The sequence below is a fragment of the Eptesicus fuscus genome, chromosome 5 (genome assembly GCF_027574615.1).
Source record: "Eptesicus fuscus isolate TK198812 chromosome 5, DD_ASM_mEF_20220401, whole genome shotgun sequence".
Classification (NCBI taxonomy): domain Eukaryota; kingdom Metazoa; phylum Chordata; class Mammalia; order Chiroptera; family Vespertilionidae; genus Eptesicus; species Eptesicus fuscus.
Window position 1 is genome coordinate 95511481 of NC_072477.1, and position 27110 is coordinate 95538590.

Here is a 27110-nt window from a genome sequence, read left to right on the forward strand (position 1 = left end):
AGAGAAGCAATATAGAGAAATTCAGAGAAGTGAATGACTTTGAAAAGTGAATATGGTAATTTGTTTGATGGCGTGCTAAGAAGATAAGAGTGGGGGTTAAGTATGAGGCAGGGAGATTCTTGGCTTGAGAACCTAAGTAATGATACCTATTACTGATATGGGATTCAGGTTTAGAGAGAAAACATTTAAAACTTCATTTGGAATATGAAGTTTGAGATAACTGTGAGACTTCCAAGTAGAGATATCTAAGAAGCATTAAAAAGAAGCTTCTGGAGTGGAGATATAAATTTGAAAATTATTCCACCTGAATGGTATTCAAAGTCAGGTAGTGAAAGAAACCATCTAGGAAGAGAGAACAGAATGAAGACAGAAAAGGAATTTGTTCTAAGAAACTTTCAAGATTTATGGTTGGGAGAAAGATAAAGAGTCATCAATGAATTGTGGGAAGATGAGGACAAATGGAGACAGAGAAAACCAAGAGACTATGGTAATAAGAAGCAGAGACAATTTCAGAAAGGAGAAAGTCAATTATATTGAACCCTGTTAAGGGGCCAAATAAGAGAAGGACTCGAAAGTATCTATTGCTCTTTGCAACATGGAAGTTATTGATGACCTTCGAGAGGACTGTTTCAATGGAGAGGTGAAAGCAGAAGCAAACCTAGAGTGAGTTAAATGGAGCTTAAGACCAGAGACAGTTAGTTCAGACAACTTTCTAAAGAAATTTGACTATGAAGGGAAGAAAATGAGTCAAATGGTAGGTTCTTTTTGCAGGTGGTGGTGGAGGGTGTTGTTTTTTTAAGGTATGGAAACATGCTTTTAAATGATAATGGGAAGGAATCTGTAGAAGGGAGAGGTTAAAGAAAAAGTAATAAGAGATGGACTACTTGGTGGTAAAATGTCCCAAGGAGAAGGAGACTGGATGATACAAGTGGAGTAATGGACCTTGGATAGAAGGAAAGAGACATCAGGAAGTGGGTAGCGGGGAAGCTGGGTTAAGATGCAGTAGATTTGCAGATTTGGTTAAAGTAGTTCCTGTCTAAAGGCTTCTATCAAGTTTGTGAAGAATCCCTTAAAGTTTATCTGCTGAGAATGGGGACTATAAGGAGTAGATGAAGAAGATTTGAAGTAGGCATTGAAAAGAGTGGGGAAGTAACATATTAAAAAGAAACATATTTAGATTGCAGGGCAGTGGTGAGAATTCATTTGAGATTGGATTTGCCTTGTTGTATACATATTGCCTCCATTAGGGCTCAGCTATTAGTGAGGGCATTGGAAAGACAGAGTTGGTTATGGTTGTATTGGATGGATGTCAAGGAACTGGTAAGAGAATAATTGAGAAGATGTACTATGGAATCTAAACGGGTTGTAGAGGAAGTGAAGACGGGAGATGGTTAAAAACAAAACAAAAAACATATATAAGCCAATGGACTAGAGGTTATGATGAGAATAAGCAAGTAAGTTCAATGACCAAATCATAGGAGTAGAAATTGTGATTAGAGATTTTGAAGGTGAGGCTGTGGAGAGTGATGAAAAATAAGAACCAGGGTGTGACCCTAGAAGTGGGGGACTAGAATGTGGTAAAGATCATTGACAATGAGAAAGTCAAGGAACTGAGAAACCAGACATCCTCCCAGACCCCTTGATCAAGGTTTTCTCACACACAACCTTCTAAATGTTTTATATTTTTCCTTTCTTATTTAAATTATTAATCCACCTGGAATTTATATTTGTGTATAATATGAGATTACCATTTTTATGTTCTTCTATTTGGATAACAAACTGTCCTCAGACAACTTGAATAGTTTAGTCTCTGAATACTCCTTGAATTCCTTCCTCCCATGCTATTCCTGATTCCTGTAGCTTGAAGTATTATAGCACCCTTCAGTCTCTCCTCTCTACATATTCTTTAAGTTGCCATAAAATATTTATTTCAAAAATATAAATTTGACCATGCCACTCTCTTAATTAAAGTGCTTAAAATTTTTTTCTGTGTTACATTTAGAATAAAAGCCAAACTCCTAATCTGGCCATATTTAAGCTGTTTCACAGTATTTCTCCTTACAGTATTTCTTTCCTTTCAAATCATCCTTATTTTCTAACATTATCCACACTTTTACTCAAATATTACTGTGTAGGTAATATATGACTCCATTAAATGTTAAATCTTCATCAGAACTACTAATTATGTTAACGAATGATATATTTTTAAAGTTCTAATTCATTTATTTGAAATTTATTGGACATCTACTATGCATTAGGCACTGTATGGTACTCTAAGTTTCAGAGTTTGCAATCTAAAGAAGAACAGAAAGCATAAATCCCGATATCTTTGAAGAATGGAAGAATTTAAGTGTAGCAACATACATTTGAGCCAACTGCTATGAGAGAGAAATGACATTTTGCTTGATGGAAGTCTATGGAAGCTTTGTCAAAAATTTAGGTCGTGAAAGATGGTTAAAATTTAGAAAATCAGAGAAGAAGATGAAAGTGCATTTTAGGTAGGGGGTAGCATCAGTCAAGGCAAGAGAAGTGGGGAAGTGTTACCTTGGAGTACAATATAGAGCAGGAGAAAGACAAATGACTAGAAGGGTAAACTGAGGCCAGAGTACAAAAATACTTTAAGGTTAATAGACTGGCCTGTAGCTAGCATTGGGAGTCAATGATAATCTCTATTAAGGGACTGGTATAATTAGGTTGTGACATGATCAGGTGGAATTGAATGCAGAGATTAAACCTAAGAGGATGCACTCATAGTCTAGGCATATGTTGGCTTCCTAGGAAGAGGGGAAGACAAAAATAATGCAAGAGAAATTTTAAAGTAGAATCCATAGCAGTTAGATGACCAAAGAAAAGAGAAACTAGTCTAGCTCAGCTCCAGAAAATAAAAAGGTAAGAATTTCATGAGAATTTCCTGCATCTGACTAAACATCATCTGTATTTGTATTAGCTCAAACAGACTTTCTTGTACCTCTTTTTTGGTGGCTTTAAAAATTATTTAATATTTAAAAGTATTTCATAACCTAACTTTGTCTTTAAATTAACAGTTTTATTCTTATTTTCCTTCTCCTCCTCCTTATGTGTGACAGCTTCTACTGCACATGGTTGGGTCCCCTGATCAGGACCTCCAGGAAGCTGCAGCTGGTTGCATATCTAACATCCGCAGGCTGGCTCTTGCTACAGAAAAGGCAAGATACACTTGAAATTTGAACAGACATTTCAAGCTATCAAATTTTACATGACACAGAACATATCACTCCCATGGCCAGGAAGCTGAAATTAGGAAACATTTATTAGCAGATCCTTTACAAGCAGACAAATGCCTGAATGAAAACATATGGATGAAAAATATGAAGGATGCTGTTCATGCAAAAACTGCATGGATATTTTTGTTCTATTCAATGTTTTAAGGATCTGCATGTAATGAAATATAAAGCCAATAAATTTTTTTGTAATTTTCCAGGAATCGAGAATATATGTATCCAGTATTTTTTTTTCCAGTAATGCTTTTGTATTTGTGAAAATTTTAATAAAAGATATGGTCTTCCAGTGTGCAGTGTTATAGTGGATGAGTTTTTAGAATTCCCTTTCTGTTAAACCTATCTAACAGTCTTGTCATTATGGTTTTGTCGTTTTGATCACTTGCAACCCATGGGAGAGTTCTGAAGAGATGTGCTGATTTCACAAACTGTTATTAAATAGAATTCAGAATTAAGCAGCTGGACTTGAGAGATCATCCCGAGGTCATTCCAACTTCCTCCTAAATCTATTAAACATCTGAAAAGATAATGTGTAACTGTCACTTGACCAGATCACGCAAATCACAAAAACATAAGCAATGCATGAGTTGTGTGTTTTTTAACTTTTGGGTTTACACAGCATAAACAATGATACATTTTATTTCCCTCACAGGATTCACCAACACTTTTATTGAAAGAATGAACTTGTGCTGGTGTCAGGATAATATTACTTCACATAAAATTGCTTTGAATTTCTGTATTTGTTTTCAGCACACAAAGTACTTTTTAAAAAGTGGCTACAAAGGATTAATAGCATTTTATCAGGTTATAGAAACATTAGAAGCCACTTAAAAGAATCACATATGTAACCTCAGTGTACTGAAATGTTTGGGAACTAACTGTGCAAGCATCACCAGGAAAATAACTTTGTATGCATCAGCTCTCTAAACAGACAGTCTAGGTTAATGCTTTAAAAAGCAGGCGGGGAGGTTTTATGGAAAAATATTAAGTACTGTGTATATTTGTCATAATTTGCAGATGATTAACTAAATTGAGCTAGATATAAATAATTTGTATGAAATGAAAAACCTGTACAAAATGAAATTACCAATGATAATTCCTATGATTAAAAAGCTAAGGAATTTCTGAGATTTTAAGGTTTTGTAAAACACCAATTCATCATCATTGGTTTTAAAAGGAGGTTATAAAAGAGAATAATAGAAACAAGGAAATGATATGAATACTAAGAATTAAACTTAATAGTGTAAATCCTTTAACTTTCAACAGTATATATTTCTAACATTAAAGTTACCATGTGGCTGTGTTTCACTAACATTAAAAATACATCTAGAGAGATCCAGGATGGCAGTGGAGTAGGTAGAAGTTACACTGACCTACTCCCAGGATCAAACTGGAATTACAGCTAATATAGAACAGTCAGCCTGAATAACCAACTGAAGACTAGCTAAAAAGAAGTCTCATAAGTGAGGATTTACAGAAGAAGCCACTTTGATACTGGCAGGGAATGGGAGACAGTGAAAGGTCTAGCCGCGTACCCACATGCAGTGCCTAAGAATCCAGAGGAATATCTCAGCTGTAAAGGCTCCCCCTTAGGAGTGTGGGGTCTCAACCCCATCCCTGGCTCCCAAGCCCAGAGGATCAGAGCCCAGCAGAGGAGACCACATAACAATCTGGCTGTGAAAATCAGCAGGGATTCTGCCCACCAAGGAGAGATGGGAGTCAGATGCCCTCTCAAGAGGCCAGCAAAAAAATTTCATTCAGAGCCACTTACCCTGAGCTCCAATGGAGGGAGGGTGGCTGGGAATAGAACAGTGTTGTCTGAGGAGAGACTAGGTTGTGCGGCTTAGAGAGAGAGCTGAAGAGACAGCCGTCAAGGTCCCTGTGCTGAGTCCCTCAGTTGCAGACACCATCTTTCTTGGGTCTAGCACTCCCTTCCATATGGTATCAGCCTGGGGAATGCAATAGCTCCACCCTTCCTACTCCCTGTCACCCTCCCCTATAGAGTTCACACCCTGTGGAAGAGTCAGCTGCCTGGGGTATAGAGATGCAGGCAAGCTCAGGGGGTATCAGAGACTGAGTTGTGTGGCTCTGGGGTGGAAGACATTCCCTACACCTTCCCATGAGCCTGACCAATGACAGCCCTTCATGAGAGATCTACTAGCCCCATCCTCCAGACTCCTAGGGGCCCCACCCTCTTGAGCTTAGGATTTCCACAAGGTTTGGGAAGAATCCAGGACAGACTTGAGTTCTGTGGCTCTAGGAATGGCCCATTTTTTTCTCACACATCTGACTGGCGCAGAGTCCTCCATCACATAGCCAAATCTTGGTCTATTTGGGCCTGATAAACACTTCTTGCCTCATCCTGATGACACCGTGAGGCTCCACTCCACCACAAAGGTCTGTGGACTTTTGTTGAGTGGCCTCAGACCCAACAGTGGCACCAAGTTTGAATCTGTATCAGTCTGGTGAACACCACTCGTTCCTACCTGGTGACTCACTGAAAACCTACTTTATACAACTCTAGTATTGTCAAAGGCTCTTTCAGTGACAGCTGAACAGGCAGCCAACAGGTGAAGAGGTAGCTGGCAGTGGATCTAAGGTGCCTTAAGGCCTTTGGCTGACCAACATCCAGGCTTGGTGCTGGTGGAAGCTGATCTTGGTGTAAAACTTGGTCCTTACCGTGCACTCCCAGCCTCAGCAGCGGTAGCTATATGTTGTGGATCACTTTGTAGCTCCAAACAGATTGCCCAGGATCAATCACAGGTAGAATCTGATATTGACCTGCACCAGAGTCCCAAGAGGCCCCAGAACCAACACACCTGGTGGCCAGCTTCAGAAAACATCAGAGCAGGATCCAATTAGCTTCACAAGTGGCATATCCAAAAGGAGATCTCAGCAGGCACAAGAATCAGCTAAGGCAAATTCTGCTTCATGTGGTCGATACCTGCACAGCAGTTCGTACATTGTGGTCAGGGTCAATCCTCACAGTCACCAGCCTCAGGGTCAGCCCCATGCACAGACAGGCCAAAAGCAATTCAGATTCAGCTACAACAGGAGGGCTCACATAACCCACACGAGGGACATCCCTGGAACAACCATCTCAGGTGATCAGGGAGACTGCATCACTGGGTCCCACAGGACACCTACTACATAAGGCTACCCTACCAAGATGGGAAGACATTATAGATCTACCTAATACACAGAAACAAACACAGAGGGGCAGTCAAAATGAGGAGACAAACATGCCCCAACTCAATGGGCAAAAACTAAAACCATTTCCCCTAAGAACAGGAACAAGACAGGGATGCACACTCTCACCACTCCTGTTCAATATAGTACTAGAAGTGCTAGCCATAGCAATCAGAAAAGAAGAAGAAATAAAAGGCATCCAAATTGGAAAAGAAGAAGTACATCTGTCATCATTTGCAGATGACATGATATTGTACATAGAAAACCCTAAAAACTCCATCAAAAAACTACTAGAACTAATAAATGAATTCGGCAATGTAGCAGGATACAAAATTAACACCCAAAAATCTATGGCTTTTTTATACACCAAGAAACTAAAAATACAAAACAAAACAAAAAAACAATTCCATTTACCGTTGCAACAAAAAAATTAAGATACCTATCAATAAATTTAACCAAGGAGGTAAAGGACCTATACTCAGAAAATTTCAGGATGCTGAAAAAGAGATAGAAAAAGACATAAACAAATGGAAGAATATATCGTGTTCATGGATTGGAAGATTCAACATCATTAAAATGTCCATACTACCCAAAGCAATCTATAGATTCAATGTAATCCCTATTAAAATACCAATGGCATATTTCACAGACCTAGAACAAACTCTCCAAAAATTCATCTGGAATAAAAAAGATCCCAAATAGCTCCACAGTCTTGAGAAAGAAGAACAAAGTTGGGGGGATCACAATACCAGATATAAAGCTATACTACAAAGCCACTGTTCTCAAAACTGCACAAGAACAGACATATAGATGAATGGAGCAGAACAGAGAACCCAGAGTTCAAGCCAAGTCATTATGCTCAATTAATATTTGACAAAGGAGGCAAGAATATACAATGGAATCAAGACAGTCTCTTCAATAAATGGTGTTGGGAAAATTGGACAGATTACATAGGGGAAAAAATGAAACCAGACCACCAACTTACACCATACACAAAAATAAACTCAAATGGATAAAGGACTTAAACTGAAGATGGGAAACCATAAAAATCCTAGAAGAACCCATAGGCACCAAAATAGCAAACATTTATCGTAGCAATATATTTACCGACACAACTCCTAGGGCAATGGAAACTAAGTAGAAAATAAACAAATGGGACTACATCAAAATAAAAAGCTTTTGCACACCAAAGGAAACCATCAACAAAACAACAAGAAAGCCCACTGCATGGGAGAACATATTTGCCAATGTTATCTTCGATAGGGGTTTAATCTCTAAAATTTATAGGGAACTCATACAACTTAACAAAAGGAAGATAAACAATCCAATCAAAAAATGAGCAAAGGATCTAAATAGACACTTTTCGAAAGAAGACATACAGAAGACTGAGAGACATATGAAAACATGCTCAAAGTCAGTAATCATCCAAGAGGTGCAAATCAAAACAACAATGAGGTATCATCTCATATCTATCAGATGGCTATCATCAACAAATCAACAAATGACAAGTGTTGGAGAGGATGCAGAGAAAAAGGAACCCTCATGCATTGCTGGTGGGAATGCAGACTGGTGCAGCCACTGTGCAAAACAGTATAGCGTTTCCTCAAAAAATTAAAAATGGAACTTCCATTTGTGGATGAGTGGATTAAAAAACTGTGGTACTTCTACACAATGGAATACTACACTGCTGTAAAAAAGAAGAATTCTTACCATTTGCAACAGCATGGATGGAACTGGAGAGCATTATGCTAAGCAAAATAAGCCAGTCAGAGAAAGATAAGTATCACATGATCTCACTCATTTATGGAATATAATGAACAACATAAACTGATGAACAAAAACAGAATCAGAGTCATAGAAGCATCGAATAGACTGTCCAACCTATGAGGGAAGGCGGGGGGGGGGGGGGGGTGAGGGGGTAAGAGATCAACTGAAGGACTTGTATGCATGCATATGAGCAAACCCAATGGACACAGACGGCGGGGGAGGAGGGTGGGGTGTGAGGGCACGTGCAGCGGGGGGGGGGGGGTGAGGGTGAGGGCAGGGGGCAGCTGGGGAAAATACAGGTTCTTATAAGTCAATGGGGGAAAAAAGGAGACTTACATAATACTTTAAACAAGAATTTAAATTAAAAAAACTAATAATAAATAAAAGTTTTTTTAAAAAAAGAAAAAAAAAAAAAGGAGAAATCTCCAGATAAATAAATAGCTAGAAGAAGCATGGGGATTGAACCAATGATTTGGAAGACAAGGTAGCAAAAAACACCCAATCAGAAAAGCAAAAAGAATAAAGTGTTTTAAAAAACAAGGATAGCCAAAACCGGTTTGGCTCAGTGGATAGAGCGTCGGTCTGCGGACTGAAGGGTCCCAGGTTCGATTCCGGTCAAGGGCATGTACCTTGGTTGCAGGCACATCCCCTATGGGGGGATGTGCAGGAGGCAGCTGGTTGATGTTTCTCTCTCATCGATGTTTCTAGCTTCCTATCCCTCTCCCTTCCACTCTGTAAAAAATCAATAAAATATTTTTTTTTTAAAAAAAACAAGGATAGTTTGACTACCGTGTGTTCTGGGCCACCAGTGTGTGGACATTTTGTCCTTGCTGGTGGTGGCAGTCTTGATTTCTGGTAGCAGCGTGGAGTTCATGACTGTGGCCTCTGGGCTGGAATGAACCACGCACTTGGTAGAGTCAGGGGAGCTGAGCCAGAGCAATGGCCAGTACAATGGTCGCATTTAGATTGACCATTGTTGCTGCAGGATTTGCAGGCTGTTGTTTTGCAAGCCATGAAGCATGTGGAGCCTCAAGTCAAACAAGTTTTTCAAAGTCTACCAAAATCTGTAAGACTTCCTAAACATTTTTGCTAATTCTTTGCTGCCTGTATATGAAGTTTAGAACTACATTTGAAGAGGGCCTTCAGTGGCGGCTATTACAGAGATGGGTTCAAACCCAAAATGACAAAACAAAAAGCAGCATTAATACAAGGTGTAAGCCATATTGCCAATAAAGGAATAATAAGAGATGCTCATTAATGAATTATGCTTTTAAAGCACCCAGGCAGGGGAGGATCTCCTTATATAGCTGCCAAAATCAATACAGCTAAAAGATTTACTAGAAGGTCAAGCTAAAAAATGAAGTAAATGTATGATGAATTTTAAGTTCTTGTTAGTTATGTATATGAGAACCAACTTTTTATAATAAAATTAGTGGCCCAGTGCATGAAATTTGTGCACAAGGGGGGGGGGGCGTCCCTCAGCCTGGCCTGCACCCTCTCCAATCTGGGATCCCACTCATAATCCAGAACCACTGGCTCCTAAGTGCTCACCTGCCTGCATGATGCCCCTAACTGCTCTCCTGCCTGCCTGATGGCCCTAACTGCTCTCCCCTCCTTGTCTGATCCCCCTAACTGCCTATCTACTCTCCCCTCCTTGTCTGATCCCCCTAACTGCCTATCTGCTCTCCCCTCCTTGTCTGATCCCCCTAACTGCCTATCTGCTCTCCCCTCCTGGCCTCAATCCCCTAACTGCCTATGTGCTCTCCCTTCCTCTCTGTGCCTTCAGACTCGAGCGCAGGAGTGCTGAGAGCTCTCTGCCAAGGCCCCGCTCCCATCCTGATGCCCTCCTCTGGGCCGGGTGGCGCCGCGGGCCTGCATGCTCTTCAGCTGGGGGCGCCGCTGCGGCCTGTCCTGATGCCCACCCTCCAGGCCGGGCGGCACCCCAGGCCTGTGCGTGCTTCTGCAGGGGTGGGGGGATGGAGGGGTGGGGGGGTGGGGGCGGCTGCCCCCTGTGGCAGCCTCATGTCCCAGTGGTGGAAATCCCCACCCACCAGCTCCTGTGCGCATGCAGCCTGGTCGTGACTGTGACAGTTAGGACCAATGAGCATATTACCTCTTTATTATATAGACTAGCTTTCCCGTTGCAGGAAAAATCCTGCAATAGGATTTCCTGCTGCACTCTACCCCGCCTCCGTTCCTCCCTTGTCACCCACCCCGCCTTCTCCTCCAGCCCGCCCGCCCGCATTTCCGTTCGCCCCCGGCCCCGCCTCCGCCCCGCCCTTGTCGCCTGCCTCACCTTCTCTTCCAGCCCACCCGCGTTTCCATTCGCCCCCGGCCCCGCCTCCGCTCCGCCCTTGTCGCCCGCCCCGCCTTCTCCTCCAGCCCGCCTGCTTTTCCGTTCGCCCCCAGCCCTGACTTCGCTCCTCCCTTCTCCTCCCCTCCCCCCTTTCGACGCTGTCTTGATATGTAAATTAGCCGCCATATTTGTTGGGGTAATTTGCATACTCATCCTGATTGGTTGGTGGGCGTGGCTTGGCTGGTGGGCGTGGCTTAGGTGTAGCAAAGGTGCGGTCAATTTGCATATTTGTCTATTATTAGATTAGATGTCCTGAAGCTACACATTTAAAAAATGATTTAGGGAGGAAAAGATGGCGGCGGAGGTGAAAGGCTGATCTGTTGCCTCGCATGGCAGTTTCGGAAATACAACTGAAACATGGACTGGTGAGGGTGGCGACTGCTGCTCGCGTCTCCCCAGACCGGGCGGCTGCTCCTCTCAGTCAGCACCGCAGCCGGGGCCATGGGCTCGTGGGCGCCGCGGCAGCTGCTGTGGCGGCGGCCGCGGACTCGGCGCAGCGGCTCTCGGTGAAGGAAGAGACCATCTTTCTGCAGGAGGGGCTCATCTGCGCCACCGACCTGGCCGAGCTGCGCAGTGAGATCCTCGGGGCCCCGGAGGCCGCCAACACCGATTTGGAGGATTCTTAGGAGTTCCCATCTTACATTCAAGTCCTCTAGCCATTTTGACAGAGGAGAACCAAGAAGGTGGCAAAGTTAAACAAAGGAACTGCGAACTGCGCCGCACACAGCAATTTCAGGGGCACGACGAGGACAGGAGAGATGGCTGAATGGTAGATTTACAGCTAAGAGGGAAGAGGAAACCAGCGAAATCGGAGGGGATGAGGTGCGGAGGCGCGTTGGTCGGGCTGGCGGTGGGGGAAGGGAGCTTTTGTTCCAAACCTAGGGGAGATTAGCTCTCCATCACCCTGAAATCCAGCTTCTGGGGACACGCGGGAGACCCAGACGCCTGCGGGGAGAGGCGGGACTCTTGCGGAGGTGCGCCCAGCAATCAGTGTTTGCTGCGCTGGAGTGCGGAACGAGGGGACTTAGAAACGTGGAAGGCAGAAGGAGCAGACTCGCAGCCATTTCGGCTCGCCGCACCATGGCCTGTTGGCGCCCTGAGACCCCGCCCCGCCCTGGGACCCGCCCCGCCCTGGGACCCGCCCCGCACGTTTTGAAGACCCGCCCCGCAAGTCTTGAAGGCGCACCTGCGCTCCAAGCAACGGCTTATGCATGTGGGTGGTCTGCCCTCTGGCAGCGGACCAGATGAACTGCTGTTCTAGTCGGACTGCTCCAGGGCCACTCAGACAGGAGGAGGAAACTACAGTTTTTGCTGTAATCCCTGCTGAGTGCCTAAGGCAGTAGCTGATCTACACCCCATTGGAGACCCAGAAATGAGGGCATCTAGTGGTCTGTGGGAGATGACACCAGATTTCAACCACGCGCATAAGGGACACATTCAGTGAGCGCCAAAGCCTTGCTGCACCAAGACCCGGCCCATAAACGTGTCTCCTGCACAGCAACTCTTCCTTTATAGACAAAGAGAGCCCTCCCAGTGACACCAACAACAATCAAGACTTAACTATACAAAGGAGGACCAAGATGGAGGCATAGGGCGGAAGCCTGATTGTTGCCTACCACAACAACTTTGAGACTACGACAGGAGAGCAGAGCAGACACCATCCAAGACCACCATAGGGCTGGCTGAGTGGATGCTCTACAACTAGAATAAAAGAGGGGTATGCGGGATGATGCTGATGCAGGTGACCCAAAGACCACACTTTAAGAACTACGGCTCAGGCGACACAATGGCGGCCTGGAACGTACTCAGCGCAGTTCCCCCGGCGGTCTCCGGCTGAGGGGACGGCTCCACTGGCTGCCGAGCACGGACAGACGAGCCCCTATGAGACATGGGGTGGGAGACTCCGCGCTTGCTGACCTCCGAGTCCTTCAAGAATCTCAATGCCCCGGAAGCGGCCAGGTGCGCAAGCTCGGCGACCGGCCACCGCTGCGGACCCAAGGGCCGACGCAGCGACGCCGGACCGGCCCGCCGCCATGCACCGGGCGCACCGGAGCTTCGCCGAGCCGCCGCCCGACGAGTTCTGCAGCAGCCGTCCTGGAGCTCTGGCAGGATGGCCAGGGGAATTGCTGAGGGGGGGTTGACCGGCAGGAATTGGGATCGGGAGGACGGGGCCCCGCTGGGACCCGGGTGCGGGCGGGGTTGCGCGCCTCTGGGCTCGGGTGTGGTCACACGCCTCTGGGTATAGGTGAGGCCTCACGTCCCTGGGTCTGGGTGAGGCCACGTGCCCCTGGGTCCAGGTGAGGCTGGATTCCGGGTCCGGGTGAGGCCATGTGCCCCTGGACCCGGATGACGCTGGGTCCCGTGCCCGGGTGAGGCCAAGCGCCCCTGGGTCTGGGAGAGGCCAAGCGCCCCTGGGTCCGGGCGAGACCATGTGTCCCTGGATCCGGGTGAGGCCTCGTGCACCTAGGCTCGGGTGAGGCCACGTGCCCCTGGGTCTGGGAGAGGCCAAGCGCCACTGGGTCCGGGTGAGACCATGTGTCCCTGGATCCGGGTGAGGCCTCGTGCACCTAGGCCCGGGTGAGGCCACGTGCCCCTGGGTCTGGGAGAGGCCAAGCGTCCCTGGGTCCGGGTGAGACCATGTGTCCCTGGATCCGGGTGAGGCCTCGTACACCTAGGCTCGGGTGAGGCCACGTGCCCCTGGGTCTGGGAGAGGCCAAGCGCCACTGGGTCCGGGTGAGACCATGTGTCCCTGGATCCGGGTGAGGCCTCGTACACCTAGGTCCAGGTGAGGCCACGTGCCCCTGGGTCTGGGAGAGGCCACGCACCCCTGGGTCCGGGCGAGACCATGTGTCCCTGGATCCGGGTGAGGCCTCGTGCACCTAGGCCCGGGTGAGGCCACGTGCCCCTGGGTCTGGGAGAGGCCAAGCGTCCCTGGGTCCGGGTGAGACCATGTGTCCCTGGATCCGGGTGAGGCCTCGTGCACCTAGGCCCGGGTGAGGCCACGTGCCCCTGGGTCTGGGAGAGGCCAAGCGTCCCTGGGTCCGGGTGAGACCATGTGTCCCTGGATCCGGGTGAGGCCTCATGCACCTAGGCCCGGGTGAGGCCACGTGCCCCTTGGTCTGGGGGAGGCCAAGCGCGCCTGGGTCCGGGTGAGACCATGTGTCCCTGGATCCGGGTGAGGCCTCGTGCACCTAGGTCCAGGTGAGGCCACGTGCCCCTGGGTCTGAGAGAGGCCACGCACCCCTGGGTCCGGGCGAGACCATGTGTCCCTGGATCCGGGTGAGGCCTCGCGCGCCTGGCCCGGGTGAGGCCACGTGCCCCTGGGTCTGGGAGAGGTCACGCGCCCCCGGGTCCGGGTGAGGCCATGTGCCCCTGGGTCCGGGTGAGGCCTTGCGCCCCTGGGTACGGGTGAAGCCGGATCCTGGGTCCGGGTGAGGCCGTGTGCCCCTGGATCCATCCGGGTGAGGCTGGGTCCCGGGCCCGGGTGAGGCCACGTGCCCCTTAGTCCGGGTGAAGCCGTGCCCCTGGGTCCGGCCGAGACCAAACCAGAGGGAGTCGGACCTCCGTTACCACCATTTGTCCACCATCCAGAGCTGAGGGGTCAGTGCTGACATGTACACATAAGGAACTGGTGGACATTGAAATTGGGTCTCAAAAGAACTGTTGGTCCAGAAAGAAACTCACTACAGACTGATGCATTTGCCTGTCAGCATAACTATTATTGCTCGTCTCACATTCAGTTCTCATAAGTATATATCTAGTGACATATGATCTCGCTCATCTAGGGGAAATGATGAACAACATAGACTGAGGAACAAGAACAGAACCAGAAGCAAGGAGGCATCGATCGGACTATCGGGCCTCAGAGGGAGCATAGGGGAGGGTGGGGGGAGGGGGAGAGTTCAACCAAAGGACTTGTGTGCATGCATATGAGCCTATCCAATGGTTAACTTCAACAGGGGGTTGGGGCATGCGTGGGGAGGGGGGTGGGATGGGAATGGGGGGATGAGGACAAATATGTGACACCTTAATCAATAAAGAAATTAAAAAAAAAGAAATATTGCTGAACAAACATAAAAAAAAATAAAATAAAATAAAATAAAAATAAATAAAAAATGATTTAGCATGAACTAAGTCAAAGCCTTGGTATACATTTCTTATTTACATTTGAGGATTTTAAATCAAATTATAGAATATTTGTAGATTGTTGCTTAATAATTATGGATACATACCATTTGAATAGAAATATTGTTCATTACTCATTTAGTAAATAATTTGGTACTTACTTCAAGGCAAAGTGAACATGAAAGTCTCTGCTCTCAAGGAACCCAAATTTGATGAGACCCATAAACTAGTAATTAAAATACAATATGATAGATGGAATTAGTACATCATACATATTGTGATGGAATTAGTACAGGTTGTTATAGTATACTCATCTCATTAGGAGGAAAGACTGTCAAGGTACAGAGAGCTGGCTCAGCTGCTTGGAACTGAATTTAAAAGTCAGTTTAGTCACAACTTGGACTAAAAAATTGATGATGTTATATATCATATCACTGTCAGAATTCAGATTCCATACATTAAAAACTTGATAAAAGATGAGAATATGTCATTTCTAATCATGAAAATATTTACAGTATATTCAGCTAGCCCTTTTAAAAAACTGACCATTTGTAAAACTTATTTTTTACATAATCAAAAATTTTGCATTTGTTATGACCAAGCTTAAACATAATTAGCTAAACTGAAATGCCCTGTTATCAAAATACTTAGCTTGGACTCTGAGAATTTGCACAGTGATATATTTAAATGACATTTGAGGGCAAATGGCTAACTATTGGTCTAACAAATGTAAGGATCTTAACCAAAGGACTTATATAAAACACCCAAGGGAGATAGCTAGCCAGTAGTACTTATGTTTAGCTTTAAAATGATAATGTCTGCTACCTGCCACCTAAATTTTATTAAGTCATCTTAAAGTTCTTAATAATGGAGAACAGACTTTCAAGATAAAAATAACAGAGGTAATTATATTTAGTGTTGGAATGTGTTTAGGGGTGTTCAAAGGTGGGGTATATCTGCTTTGTGTTTATTTTCCATCTTGTTTAAAATCTGATCAAATGTATTTGTTATGTTTTAAGAGTATGAAGAGGCATCCATGGCTTTTGTGTAGGATAAGTCTTTTTAGTTATTTCCAGGGGGAAAGGGTATTAAGGTACAGTTGATTTGTTATTTGAAGTAGTTATGTTCTAGAAAGTAGCTGAAAATACTGAACCACTGTTCCTAGGGAAAATACAGGTTCCTATAAGCCTCTGGTCACATCACATTTTTGTCAGCCAGTCAATATAAAACCTTGTTTTATGTGTGTTTGTTTAATTAGAAAAAGAAAATAAAACAAGGATAGTTTAAGGGACCTTTGGGATAATATGAAGTATAATAACATCTGCATCATAGAGATAACAGAAGGAGAAGAGAGACATCAAAGGATCAAGAGTGTATTTGAGGCGGGTCGGAGCAGCTTGGGCAGCGGCAGTGGCCAGGCAGCCCAGGTTCACCGAGCCACTAGGCGCGCCCAGCACGCGCCCAAGAGGAAGTTCAGCTCTGCGGAGGGGGCGGCCAAGGAGGAGCAGAAGAGGAGGTCGGCCAGGTTGTCAGCCAAACCTGCTCCTGCGAAAGTGGAAACAAGTGGAAACGAAGCCCAAATAGGCGGCAGGAAAGGATAAGTCTGCAGACAAAAAAGTGCAAACAAAAAGGAAAAGGGGAGCAAAGGGAAAGCAGGCCGATGTGGCTGACCAGGAACCTAAAGAAGATCTACCTCCGGAAAACAGAGAAACTAAAAACGAGGAGAGTCCAACCTCAGATGAAGCAGGAGAAAAAGAAGCCAAGTCTGATTAATGTCCTATACCATGTCTTATCAGTGGTCCCTGTCTCCCTTCTTGTACAATCCAGAGGAATACTTTTATCAACTATTTTGTAAATGCAAGTTTTTTAGTAGCTCTAGAGACATTTTTAAGAAGGAGGGAATTCCACCTCATCCCATTTTTTAAAGTGTAAATGCTTTTTTTAAAGAGGTGAAATCATTTGCTGGTTGTTTACTTTTTGGTGCAACCAGAAAATAGTGGGATATTGAATATGGGAGATTTTGATTGTCTTGGGTGTCAGCTTAACATTCCATAGATGGGGGTAGTTTTTATATCCTATAATACAAAGCATTCTCAATGTCAATTTGGAGTCAGTCATGTGTTTGCTATGTCTTGAACATTTTAAATTACTTCTATTCACATGTATTTGGTAGAATTGTTTTCTAAAGAAAACCACTCCTTGATCTTGGCTCTCCCTGTCAGAATTCTGTGCATCTGTAACATCTTTGGTGTGGTAGTCCAGTTTTCCTAGTAACTTTGTCTATGTGCTGTGAAAGATGGAAAATTTGATTATGTAGTATATATGATATTAAATTGTGAATTAGTGGGACTTTGATGTAACAGCATATCAACATTTGAAGATATTGGTACTTGATACTCTATTAAGGAAAGTTAGCCTCTAAATTTTAAGCTGGAAAGTCATTGGAATAACTGTTTAGAAAAGAATCACAACTACATGACTTTACATTTTTGGTATGTATGTTAAGAATTTTGTACAAATTGAAATGTCTGTGTACTGATCCTCAAAACAATAAAATATGAATTATGAAATAATTATTTGAGGCACATGGGGGGAAAAAAATAGTGTGTTTGAAGAAATAATGACTGAAAACTTCCCTTTTCTGTTGAGGGAAAAAGACACACAAGTCTAGAAAGCACAGAGAGTCCCAAACAAGATGAACCCAAAAATGCACACACCAAGACATGTCATGATTAAAATGGCAAACGTTAAATAAATAAAAAGTATCTTAAAAGCAGCAAGAGAAAGTTATCTACAAGAGATTTCTCATTAGACTATCAGCTGATTTGCCAACAGAAACATTTTAGACCAGAAGGGATTTACATGAAATATTCAAAGTATTAAAAAGCAATGACCTACAACTAAGACTATTTTACCCAGCAAGGCTAACATTTAAAAAACTGAAGGAGCAGAAAAGAGCTTTCCAGGAAATAAAAAGCTAAAGGGGTCATTACCACAAACTAGTATTACAGGAAATGTTAAAAGGTCTTCATTAGGAGGAAGAAAGGAAAAAAAACCAAAACAAACAGGAACATAGTTATTAAAAATGGTAATAAATACATACCTATCAATAATCAACTTATATTGATAAATGGCTTAAATGTTCCAATCAAAAGACACTGAATAAGAAAACAAGACCCATATATATGCTGTCTACAAGAGACCCACCTCAGAACAAAAGATACACACAAAGTAAAAGTAAAGAGATGGAAAAGATATTTCATGCAAATGGAAATGAAAAAAAGATGGGGTAGCAACACTTATAACAGACAGAATAGACTTTAAAACAAAGGCTATAATAACAAAGGAGGATACCACATAATGAAAAAGGTATCAATCCAACAAGAGAATATAACCATTGTAAGAGTGTATGCACGCAACATAGAAACACCTAAATATATAAAGCAAATCTTGATGAACATAAAGGAAAGACTGACAGTAATACATAGTCATAGTCATAGTAGGGGATTTAACATTTATCCCACTTACATAAATGACTAGATCTTCCAGACAGTAAATCAGCAAGAAAACGCCATCCTTATATTCTTTTCAAGTGTACATGGAACATTTTCTAGAATAGACCACTTGTTAGGACATAAAACAGTCTCAATAAATTTCAGAAGATGGAAATCATATCAAACATCTTCTCTGACCACAATGGTATGAACCTATAAATCAGTTTCAAGAAAAAAAACCTGAAAAACATACTAACACATAGAGGCTAAATAACATATTACTAAACAATGAATGGGTTAGCAATGAAATAAAGAAATTAAAAGATACCTTGAGATAAATTAAAATGACAACACAGCATACCCAAATCTATGGTACACCACAAAAGCAGTCCTAAGAGAGCAATTTATAGCATAAAAGGCCTACCTTAAGAAACAAGAAATTTTTCAAATAAGCAATCTAACCTTAAATTAAAGGAACTAGAAAAAGAACAACGAAGTCCAAGTAAATAGAAGGAAGGAAATAATAAAGATCAAAATAGAAGTAAACAAAATAAAGTCTAAAAAAAAAACACGATACAAAAGATCAATGAAACGAAGAGCTGATTCTTTTAAATATAAACAATATTGATAAACCTTTAACCAGACTCATCAAGAAAAAAAAGAGAGAGGACCCAAATAAACAAAATCAGAAATGAAAGAGAGGTAACAACAGAAATACCAAGAATTATAAGAAGACTAGAGGCCCAGTGCATGAATTTGGGGCCGATAGGGACCATGGGAGGTTGGCTAGGGGAAGGGGCTGTGGGAGGTTGGCCAGCCAGGGGGAGGGGCCATGGCTGTGGGAGCACACTGACCACCAGGGGGCAGCTTCTGCATTGAGCATCTGCCTCCTGGTGGTCAGTGCATGTCATAGCAACCGCTCGACCCGTCCTATGGATATTATGAACAACTATATGCTGACAAACTGGACATTATGGAAGATTAGATAAGTTCCTAGAAACATAAAATCTTCCAAAACTGGATCAAGAAGAAACAGAAAATTTGAACAGACCAATTTTCACCAATGAAATTGAAGCTGTAATAAAAACAAAACAAAACCTCCAACAAGCAAAAGTTCTGGCCAGATGGCTTCACAGGTGAATTTACCCAATGTTAAAAAAATAATGAGCACCTATCCTCAAATGACTAACAAAATTCAAGAGGAGGGGAGGTTCCCAAGCTCATTTAATAAGGCCAGAATTATCCTAATTCCAAAACTAAAGACACAATGAAGAAAAAAAATATAGGCCAATATCCATGAAGAACATAGATGCAAAAATCCTCAAACAAAATATTAGCAAATAAATTCAGCAATATATTAAAAAGGTCATACATCCATCATGATCAAATGGGATTTATTTTTGGGATAGAAGGTTGGTACAATATCTGCAAGTCAATTAACATAATACACCATTTAAACAAAGTGAAGAATAAAAATTATATGATCATATCAATAGATGCAGAAAAACACTTGTATCTCAACATAATAAAAGCCATATGTGTCAAACCCAGAGCTAACATCATACTCAATGTGGAAAAGCTAGAAGAAACATTTCTCTTAAGATCAGGAACAAAACAAAGATGTCCACTTGCACCAAAACATAGTATTGTTGGGCAATATTTTTTTTGGGGGGGCGGGTGATAGCTTTTTCTATTTTGTATTGAAAACAGTAATGGAATCATTCAATATGTTTTTTTCAGAACTATGTAAATATGTCTGCAATATTAATACTTCCTTTTAGAACAGATATAAATTTTAAAAAGAGGGGTTTATTTAGAGAAACTGTTCTAATTGAAATTTTTTATGCTAAGCTAGTTAGATTATAATTGTTGAAAGAAAAACACTCACTGTAAAATAATGTCAACCAATGTAATGCCGTAATAAATTATTTTGTACACAAAAATAATGTACAAATCATGGATTATAACAACTATAGGAAATGAATAAATATATTATGATCATATTATTATTAAAGAATGATTACATAGTATCTTAAGATTTTTAAATATTCTTGGAATCAGTGGGTCCTGGGAGTGAAGGGAAGCAACAGGTAAAAAAACAGCAATGGCACAAAAGAACTGGATGGGTGGGAGGGAAGGGAAATTGTTCCTTTAGAAAATGCTTGATGGAAGCTTGTGGCCTCCATTTGTATGCTTAATGCACGCATAAAATGAAAGCAACACTGCCAATTTATTTATTTATTTATTTATTTATTTATTTATTTTTAATTAGGTACTTTTATTTCCTGTCAAAATTATTTAATCTAAACAATCATACATTTTCAGATGGGGAAACTGGCAGAATAATGGATAAAGGCATCGTACTGTCCCATTTGGGGTCACTTGATTTACATCAGTGTAATACAAATAATTTATATCACAATAGGTTCTGGTGACAGAAAACCTGGAATCAAATTCTGCCTTTATCTCTTACTAGCCACAGGTAAGTGACAATTTCCCTAACCTTAAGATTCCCCATCTGCTAAGGGGAATAAAAGTGTCATTCATTTTTTAATGTGCTATGACAATTAAAGGAAATAATATATATTAAGTGCTTATTTAAATTACATACACTGTTTTTTTCCTTGAGTGTATTTATTTTTAAACTTTTAATTATATATATATATATATAATTTTTTAAATTGTTGATAGTACTACAGATGTCTTCCATTTTCCATCCATTTACCCGCCTCCGTCCAGCCCCTACCAATCCCCCCAAGTCTTCATCCCCCTATTTTCTGTGTCCATGGGCTATGCTATATGTATACAAGTTCTTTGGTTTATCTCTTCTCATCCTCCCACTCCTAACATCGAAGTATGTCAGTCTGTTTTATGCCTCCATGCTTCGGGTCTTATTTTGTTGGTCAATTCATTTGATTCATTAGATTCCACAAATAAGTAACATCATGTGATATTTGTTTTTCTCAGATTGGCTTATTTCACTTAGCATAATAGTTCTCCAGGTCCTTCCATGCTGTCCCAAAGGGTAAGAGATCCCTCTTTTTTACAGCTGCAAAGTATTCCATTGTGTAAATGTTCTACAGTTTTGTTTTGTTTTTATCCATTCATCTATTGATGGGCACTTGGGCTGTTTCTAAATTTTAGCTATTGTAAATAACACTGCTATGAACATAGGGGTGCATATATTCTTTCTGATTGGTGTTTCTGGGTTTTTAGGATATATTCCCAGAAGTAGGATTGCTGGGTCAAATGGAAGTTCCCTTTTTAATTTTTTGAGGAAGCTCCATACTATTTTTCATAGTGGCTGCACAAGTCTGCATTCCCACCAGCAGTGAACTAGTGTTCCCTTTTCTCCACATTCTGCCAGCATTTGTTGTTTGTTAATTTTTTTTTTTTATGATAGCCATTCTGATAGGTGTGTGGTGATATCTCACTGTGGTTTTATTTGCATTTCTCTGATGATTAGTGACTTTGATCATTTTTTCATTTGTCTCTTGATTATATGTATGTCCTCTTTGGAGAAATGATTATTCAGGACATCAGCCTATTTTTAAATTGCATTTTCTTTCTTTTGTTAAGTTGTATGAGTTCCTTATATATTTTGGATATTAAACCTATAGCAGATGTATCATTGGCAAATATGTTCTCCCAAAGAGTGGACTCCCTTTTCATTTTGATGGTGGTTTCTTTTGCTGTGCAGAAGCTTTTTATTTTGATGTAGTCCCCTTTGTTTGTTTTCTCCTTAGTTTCCATTGTCTTAGGAGATGTATGCATAAACATATTGTTACTAGAGATGTATGAGATTTTGCTGCCTATGGTTTCTTCTAGGATTTTTATGGTTTCACGACTTACATTGAAGTCTTTTACTAGTATCCATTTTTAGTTTATTTTTTTGTACAATGTAAGTTGGTGGTCTAGTTTCATTTTTTTGCATGTAATCTGTCCAACTTTCCCAGCACCATTTATTGAAAAGACTCTCTTGACTCCATTGTATGCTCTTGCCTTCGTTGTCAAATATTAATTGACCATAATGGCTTGGGTCAATTTCTGGGTTCTCTGCTCTGTTCTTATACCAATAACAGGCTGTTTTGATTATGGTAGCTTTGTAATATAACTTGATATCTGGTACTGTGATTTCTACAACTTCGTTCTTCTTCCTCAAGATTGCTGTGGCTCTTCAGGACCCTTTTTGGTTCCATATATATTTTTGGAGAATTTGTTTTAGATTTATGAAATATGATATGGGTATTTTAATATGGATTACATTGAATCTGTAGATTGCTTTGGGTGGTACAGACATTTTAATGATGTTAATTCTACCAATCCATGAACACATTATATTCTTCCACTTGTTTATATCTTCCTCCATCTCTTTTTTCAAAGTCCTGTAGTTTATTGAATACAAGTCTTTTATCTCTTTGGTTAATTTTATTCCTAAGTATCTTAATATTTTTGTTGCAATGGTAAATGAGTTTGTTTAGTTTCTCTTTTAAGAATTCATTATTGGTGTATAAAAAAGCCATTGATTTCTGGAGGTTGATTTTGTATCCTACTACATTACCAAGTTCATTAATTAAATCTAATAGTTTTTGGGTGGAGTCTTTAGGGTTTTCTATTTGCAATATCATGTCAACTGAAAATAATGAGAGTTGATTTCCTCCTTTCCAATTTGGATGCCTTTTATTTCTTCTTCTTGTCTGATCACTGTGGCCAGGACTTCCAGTACTATCTATATATATATAAAAGCCTAAGCGACCATTACTACCAAACGACCAGAACAGCCAGAATGACCAATTGTCCAGTCCCTATGATGCGCACTGACCACCAGGGGGCAGAATATCAATGCAGGAGATGCCCCCTGGTGGTCAGTGTGCTCCCACAGCTAACCTCCTGTGGCCCCTTCCCCTGGCTGGCCAGCCTCCTTTGGCCCCCAGTGCTAAACCATTTGTAGAGACCTGTTTCTGGGTTGGAGTTTCATAGGTAGCAGAGCAGCTCCCTTGCTGTGATCTATTGAAGTCAGCCCTTGATACAAAGGTTTGTCTTGCTCCCATCCTCTTCCTTCCTCGGAGAAGGAAGGAAGATGGGGGGCATGCGGGGAGGTGAGGAACTGTGCAGTGGCATCAGCATCAGGTGTCTGTTCCTTCTGTGCCCAGCCCAATGACTGTCGCCTCCTCTCCTGACCCCACTGGGTCCTCGGGCCCAGACTGGGACAGGGAACTGAGTATGGGGAGCAGCGGATATGGCCCCTTTCCCAGGGGGCTGAGGGCTGGTTCCCTCCTTGGAGCCGGTGGCCAATATCCCGTGGTCCCTCCCCCTTGGCCATCCAACCTCCTGCGGTCCCCTCTGCCCCCCGTGCACGAATTCGTGCACTGGGTCTTTAGTGTTGAATAGCAGTGGTGAAAGCGGACATCCCTGTCTTGTCCTGGTTCTTTGAAAAGATAAACAAAATTGATGAACCCCTAGCCAGACTCATCAAGAAACAAAGAGAGAGGAGTCAAATAAATAAAATCAGAAACAAAAGCGATGAAGTAACAACTGACACCATGTTCTTAGGGGAAATGGTTTTAGTTTTTGCCAATTGAATATGATGTTCACTGTAGGTTTGTCACATATGAACTTTATTATGTTGAGATATGCTCCTCTATTCCCACATTGCTGAAAGTTTTAATCAAAAATGGGTGTTGGATTTTGTCGAATGCTTTTCCTGTGTCTATTGATATGATCATGTGATATTTGATATTTGTCTTTCAACTTGTTTATGTGATATATCACATTTATGGATTTGCAAATATTGTGCCAGTCTTGCATCCTATAACAAATGCCACTTGGTCATGTTGTATGATCTTTTTAATATATTGCTGAATCAGATTTGCTAAAGTTTGTGAAGGATTTTAGCATCTATTTCATAAGGGATACTGGTCTGTAATACTCTTTCTTTGTAGTGTCTTTATCTGGTTTTGGAATTAGGATAATGCTGGCCTCATAAAAAAAAAAAACTTGGAAGTGTTCCTTCCTCTTGGATTTTTTGGAATAGTTTGAGTATAGGTGTTAATTCTTCTTTGAATGTTTGGTAAAACTCCCCTGTGAGAGCCATCTGGACCTGGGCTTTTGTTTGTTGGGAGTTTTTTTTTTTGTTTTTTTTTTTAATACTGCTTCTATTTCCTGAGTTGTTATTGGCCTATTCAGGTTTTCTGATTCTTCCTGATTCAGTTTTGGGATATTGTATTTTCTAGGAATTTGTCCATTTTGTCAAGGTTTTTCAGCTTATTGGCATATAGTTGTTCATAGTATTTTCTCAAAATTCTTTGTATTTCTGCAGTGTCAGTTGTTACTTCATCGCTTTTGTTTCTGATTTTATTTATTTTGGTCCTCTCTCTTTGTTTCTTGATGAGTCTGGCTAGGGGTTCATCAATTTTGTTTATCTTTTCAAATAACCAGCTCTTGGTTTCATTGATTTTTTTGTATTGTTTTTATAGTCTCAATGTCATTTACTTCTGCTCTAATTTTTATTATTTCTTTCCTTCTACTTACTCTGGGCTTTTCTTGTTGTTCTCTTTCTAATCCTTTAAGTTACAGGGGTAAATTATTATTAATTTTTCTTTTGTGTGTGTGTGTATTTTTTTTGTTTGTTTGTTTTTTTGTTTTTTTAGGTAGGTCTGTTGTTCTGTGAACTTCCCTCTCAGAACTGCTTTTTCTGTTTCCCAGAGATTTGGGATTGTTTTGTGTTCATTTTCATTTGTTTCCAGCAAAATTTTTATTTCTTTATTTATCTCATTGATAACCCAATCATTGCTTAATAGCATGCTATTCAGCCTCCAAGTGTTTGAATTTCTTTATTGTTTTTATTGTAGTTGATTCCTAATATTATGCCATTGTGGTCTGAGAAGATGCTTGATATGATTTCAATCTTCTTAAACTTGTAGAGACTTGTTTTGTGACCTAACATGTGGTCTTATCTTTGTGACTGACTCAAGTGCCCTTGAGAAGAATGTATATTCAGCAGCTTTGGAGTGAAGTGTTCTATACATGTCAATTAAATCCATCTGATCCAGTGTGTCCTTTAGAGTCACTGTTTCCTTGTTAAGTTTTTAGCAGGGTGTTAAAATCCCCTACTATGACTATTGTTATAGATTTCTTCCTTAAAGTCCTCTAAAAGTTTTTTTGTTTGTTTGTTTTTGGGGTTTTTTTGTTTTGTTTTGTTTTGTTTTTTGTATATTTAGGTACTCCTATATTGGTTGCATATTATGTTTACCAGGGTTATATCCTCTTGTTGGCTTGATCCATTTAGTATTATGTAGTGTCCTTTATTGTCTCTTGTGATGGCCTTCATTTTGAAGTCTATTTTTCAGAAATGAATATTGCTACCTCAACTTTTTTTGCATGGACAATTTGTTTTATTCCTTTACTATTACCCTATCTGTCTTTTGTTCTGAGGTGGATCTCTTGTAACAGCATGTGGTTGGGTCATGTTTTTGTATCCGTTCAGCTACCCTATGTCTTTTGATTGGAGTATTTAATGAATTTATATTTAAGGTTATTTTTGATAAGTACTTATTTATTGCCATTTTAATTCTGTATTGCTATGTTTCTTTCTCTCTTTATTTCTTCTTACTACAGCAGTCCCTTTAGCATTTCTTGCAATGCTGGCTTTGTAGTGATAAACTCCTTTAGCCTTTTTTTTTTTTTTTTTCTGGGAAGCTCTTTATTTTAATGATAGCCTTGTTGGATATAGTAATTTTGGTTTCAGATCCTTGCTTTTCATTACCTTGACTACTTTATGCCATTCCCTTCTGGCCTGTAGAGTTTTCTTATGAGAAATCAGTTGACAGCCTTATGGGAGCTCCTTTGTAGTTAACAAATTGCTTTTTTCTTGTTGCCTTTAAGATTCTCTCTTTGCCTTTAGTTTTTATAATTTTAATTATGATATGTTTGGACATGGGCCTGCTTGGGTTCTTCTTGCTTGGGACTCTCTATGCCTCTTGAATTTTTGTGACTTTTTCCTTCACCAGTTAGGGAAGTTTTCTGCCATTATTTCTAGACATTCTCTATCCCTTGCTCACTTTCTTCACCTTCTGCCACACCAATTATGCAAATATTGTTACATTTCATGTTGTCCCAGAGCTCCCTTAAGCTGTCCTCCTGTTTTTTAATTATTTTTCTTTTTGGTTCTCTGATTGAGTGATTTTTTTTTCTATCCTGTCTTCTAATTCACTGATCCAATCCTCAGCTTTCCCTAATATGCTGTGTATTCCTCCCAATGTTTTCTTTATTAGTACTATGCCATTCTTTATTTCCAACTCTTCTTTTTTCATAGTTACTATATCTTTTCTCATGCTGTTGAGCATTTTACCATCATTATTCTGAATTCTATATCAGATAAATTTCTTATCTCCATTTCATTTATCTTTTCTTCTGGATAATTCTCTTGTTCTTTCATTTGGGAATTGTTTTTTTTTTGTTTGTTTGTTTTTTGTATCCCTATTCTGGCTGCCTCTTTGGGTTTGTGACTATGTATTAGGTAGATATTCTATGCCTCCCAATTTCTAATGCAGAACAGTGTCAAATACTGTTTCTGACTAATTAGATCAGGCAAAGGCTCAAAGCTTCCAGAGACCTGCCTCTGCCTGCAGACTGATTGGATTCAGTCTTGAGTAGCTCTCAGGCAATCGTCCATAGGTGTGAGGAGAGGTTTTCCAACAGGGTGGGGTAAGTGCTTCTGCCTGGAGGCTAATTGTTATTCTCAGTCTCTTAATAGGCCTCAGAAACTCAACACCATGGAGCTAGGAGTTTTCCCATAGGGTAGATCAACTATCTTCCCCTCAGGCAAAACCCACCTGGATAGTAAATGTCTGCTTGAAAATATGTCCTCCACAGAATGAGGGGATGACTCAGCAAACCATGATGTCTGCCTTCTGAGATCTA

The 27110-nt window shown here is 41.4% G+C and overlaps 2 protein-coding genes and 1 pseudogene across 4 annotated transcripts in view; all 3 read left to right on the plus strand.

The window, feature by feature from the left end:
* Nucleotides 1–3527, plus strand: part of ODAD2 (outer dynein arm docking complex subunit 2) — a 208601-nt gene extending 205074 nt beyond the window's left edge. For all 3 annotated transcript variants that reach the window (XM_054716588.1, XM_008150416.3, XM_028158882.2), the window contains one exon: nucleotides 3087–3527. In XM_054716588.1, the coding sequence (XP_054572563.1) occupies nucleotides 3087–3200 (114 nt within the window). In that variant the 3' untranslated portion in view covers nucleotides 3201–3527. The remainder of the gene's footprint in view (nucleotides 1–3086) is intronic.
* Nucleotides 3528–9152: 5625 nt separating this feature from the next.
* On the plus strand, nucleotides 9153–9574 carry LOC129149179 (mitochondrial import inner membrane translocase subunit TIM14-like; annotated as a pseudogene).
* Nucleotides 9575–15998: 6424 nt separating this feature from the next.
* Nucleotides 15999–16605, plus strand: LOC129149069 (non-histone chromosomal protein HMG-14-like). The gene is given in 2 exon segments (XM_054715657.1): nucleotides 15999–16247; nucleotides 16249–16605. Coding segments are annotated over 2 exon segments (468 nt in total). The 3' UTR covers nucleotides 16468–16605.
* The last annotated feature ends 10505 nt before the right edge of the window (nucleotides 16606–27110 follow it).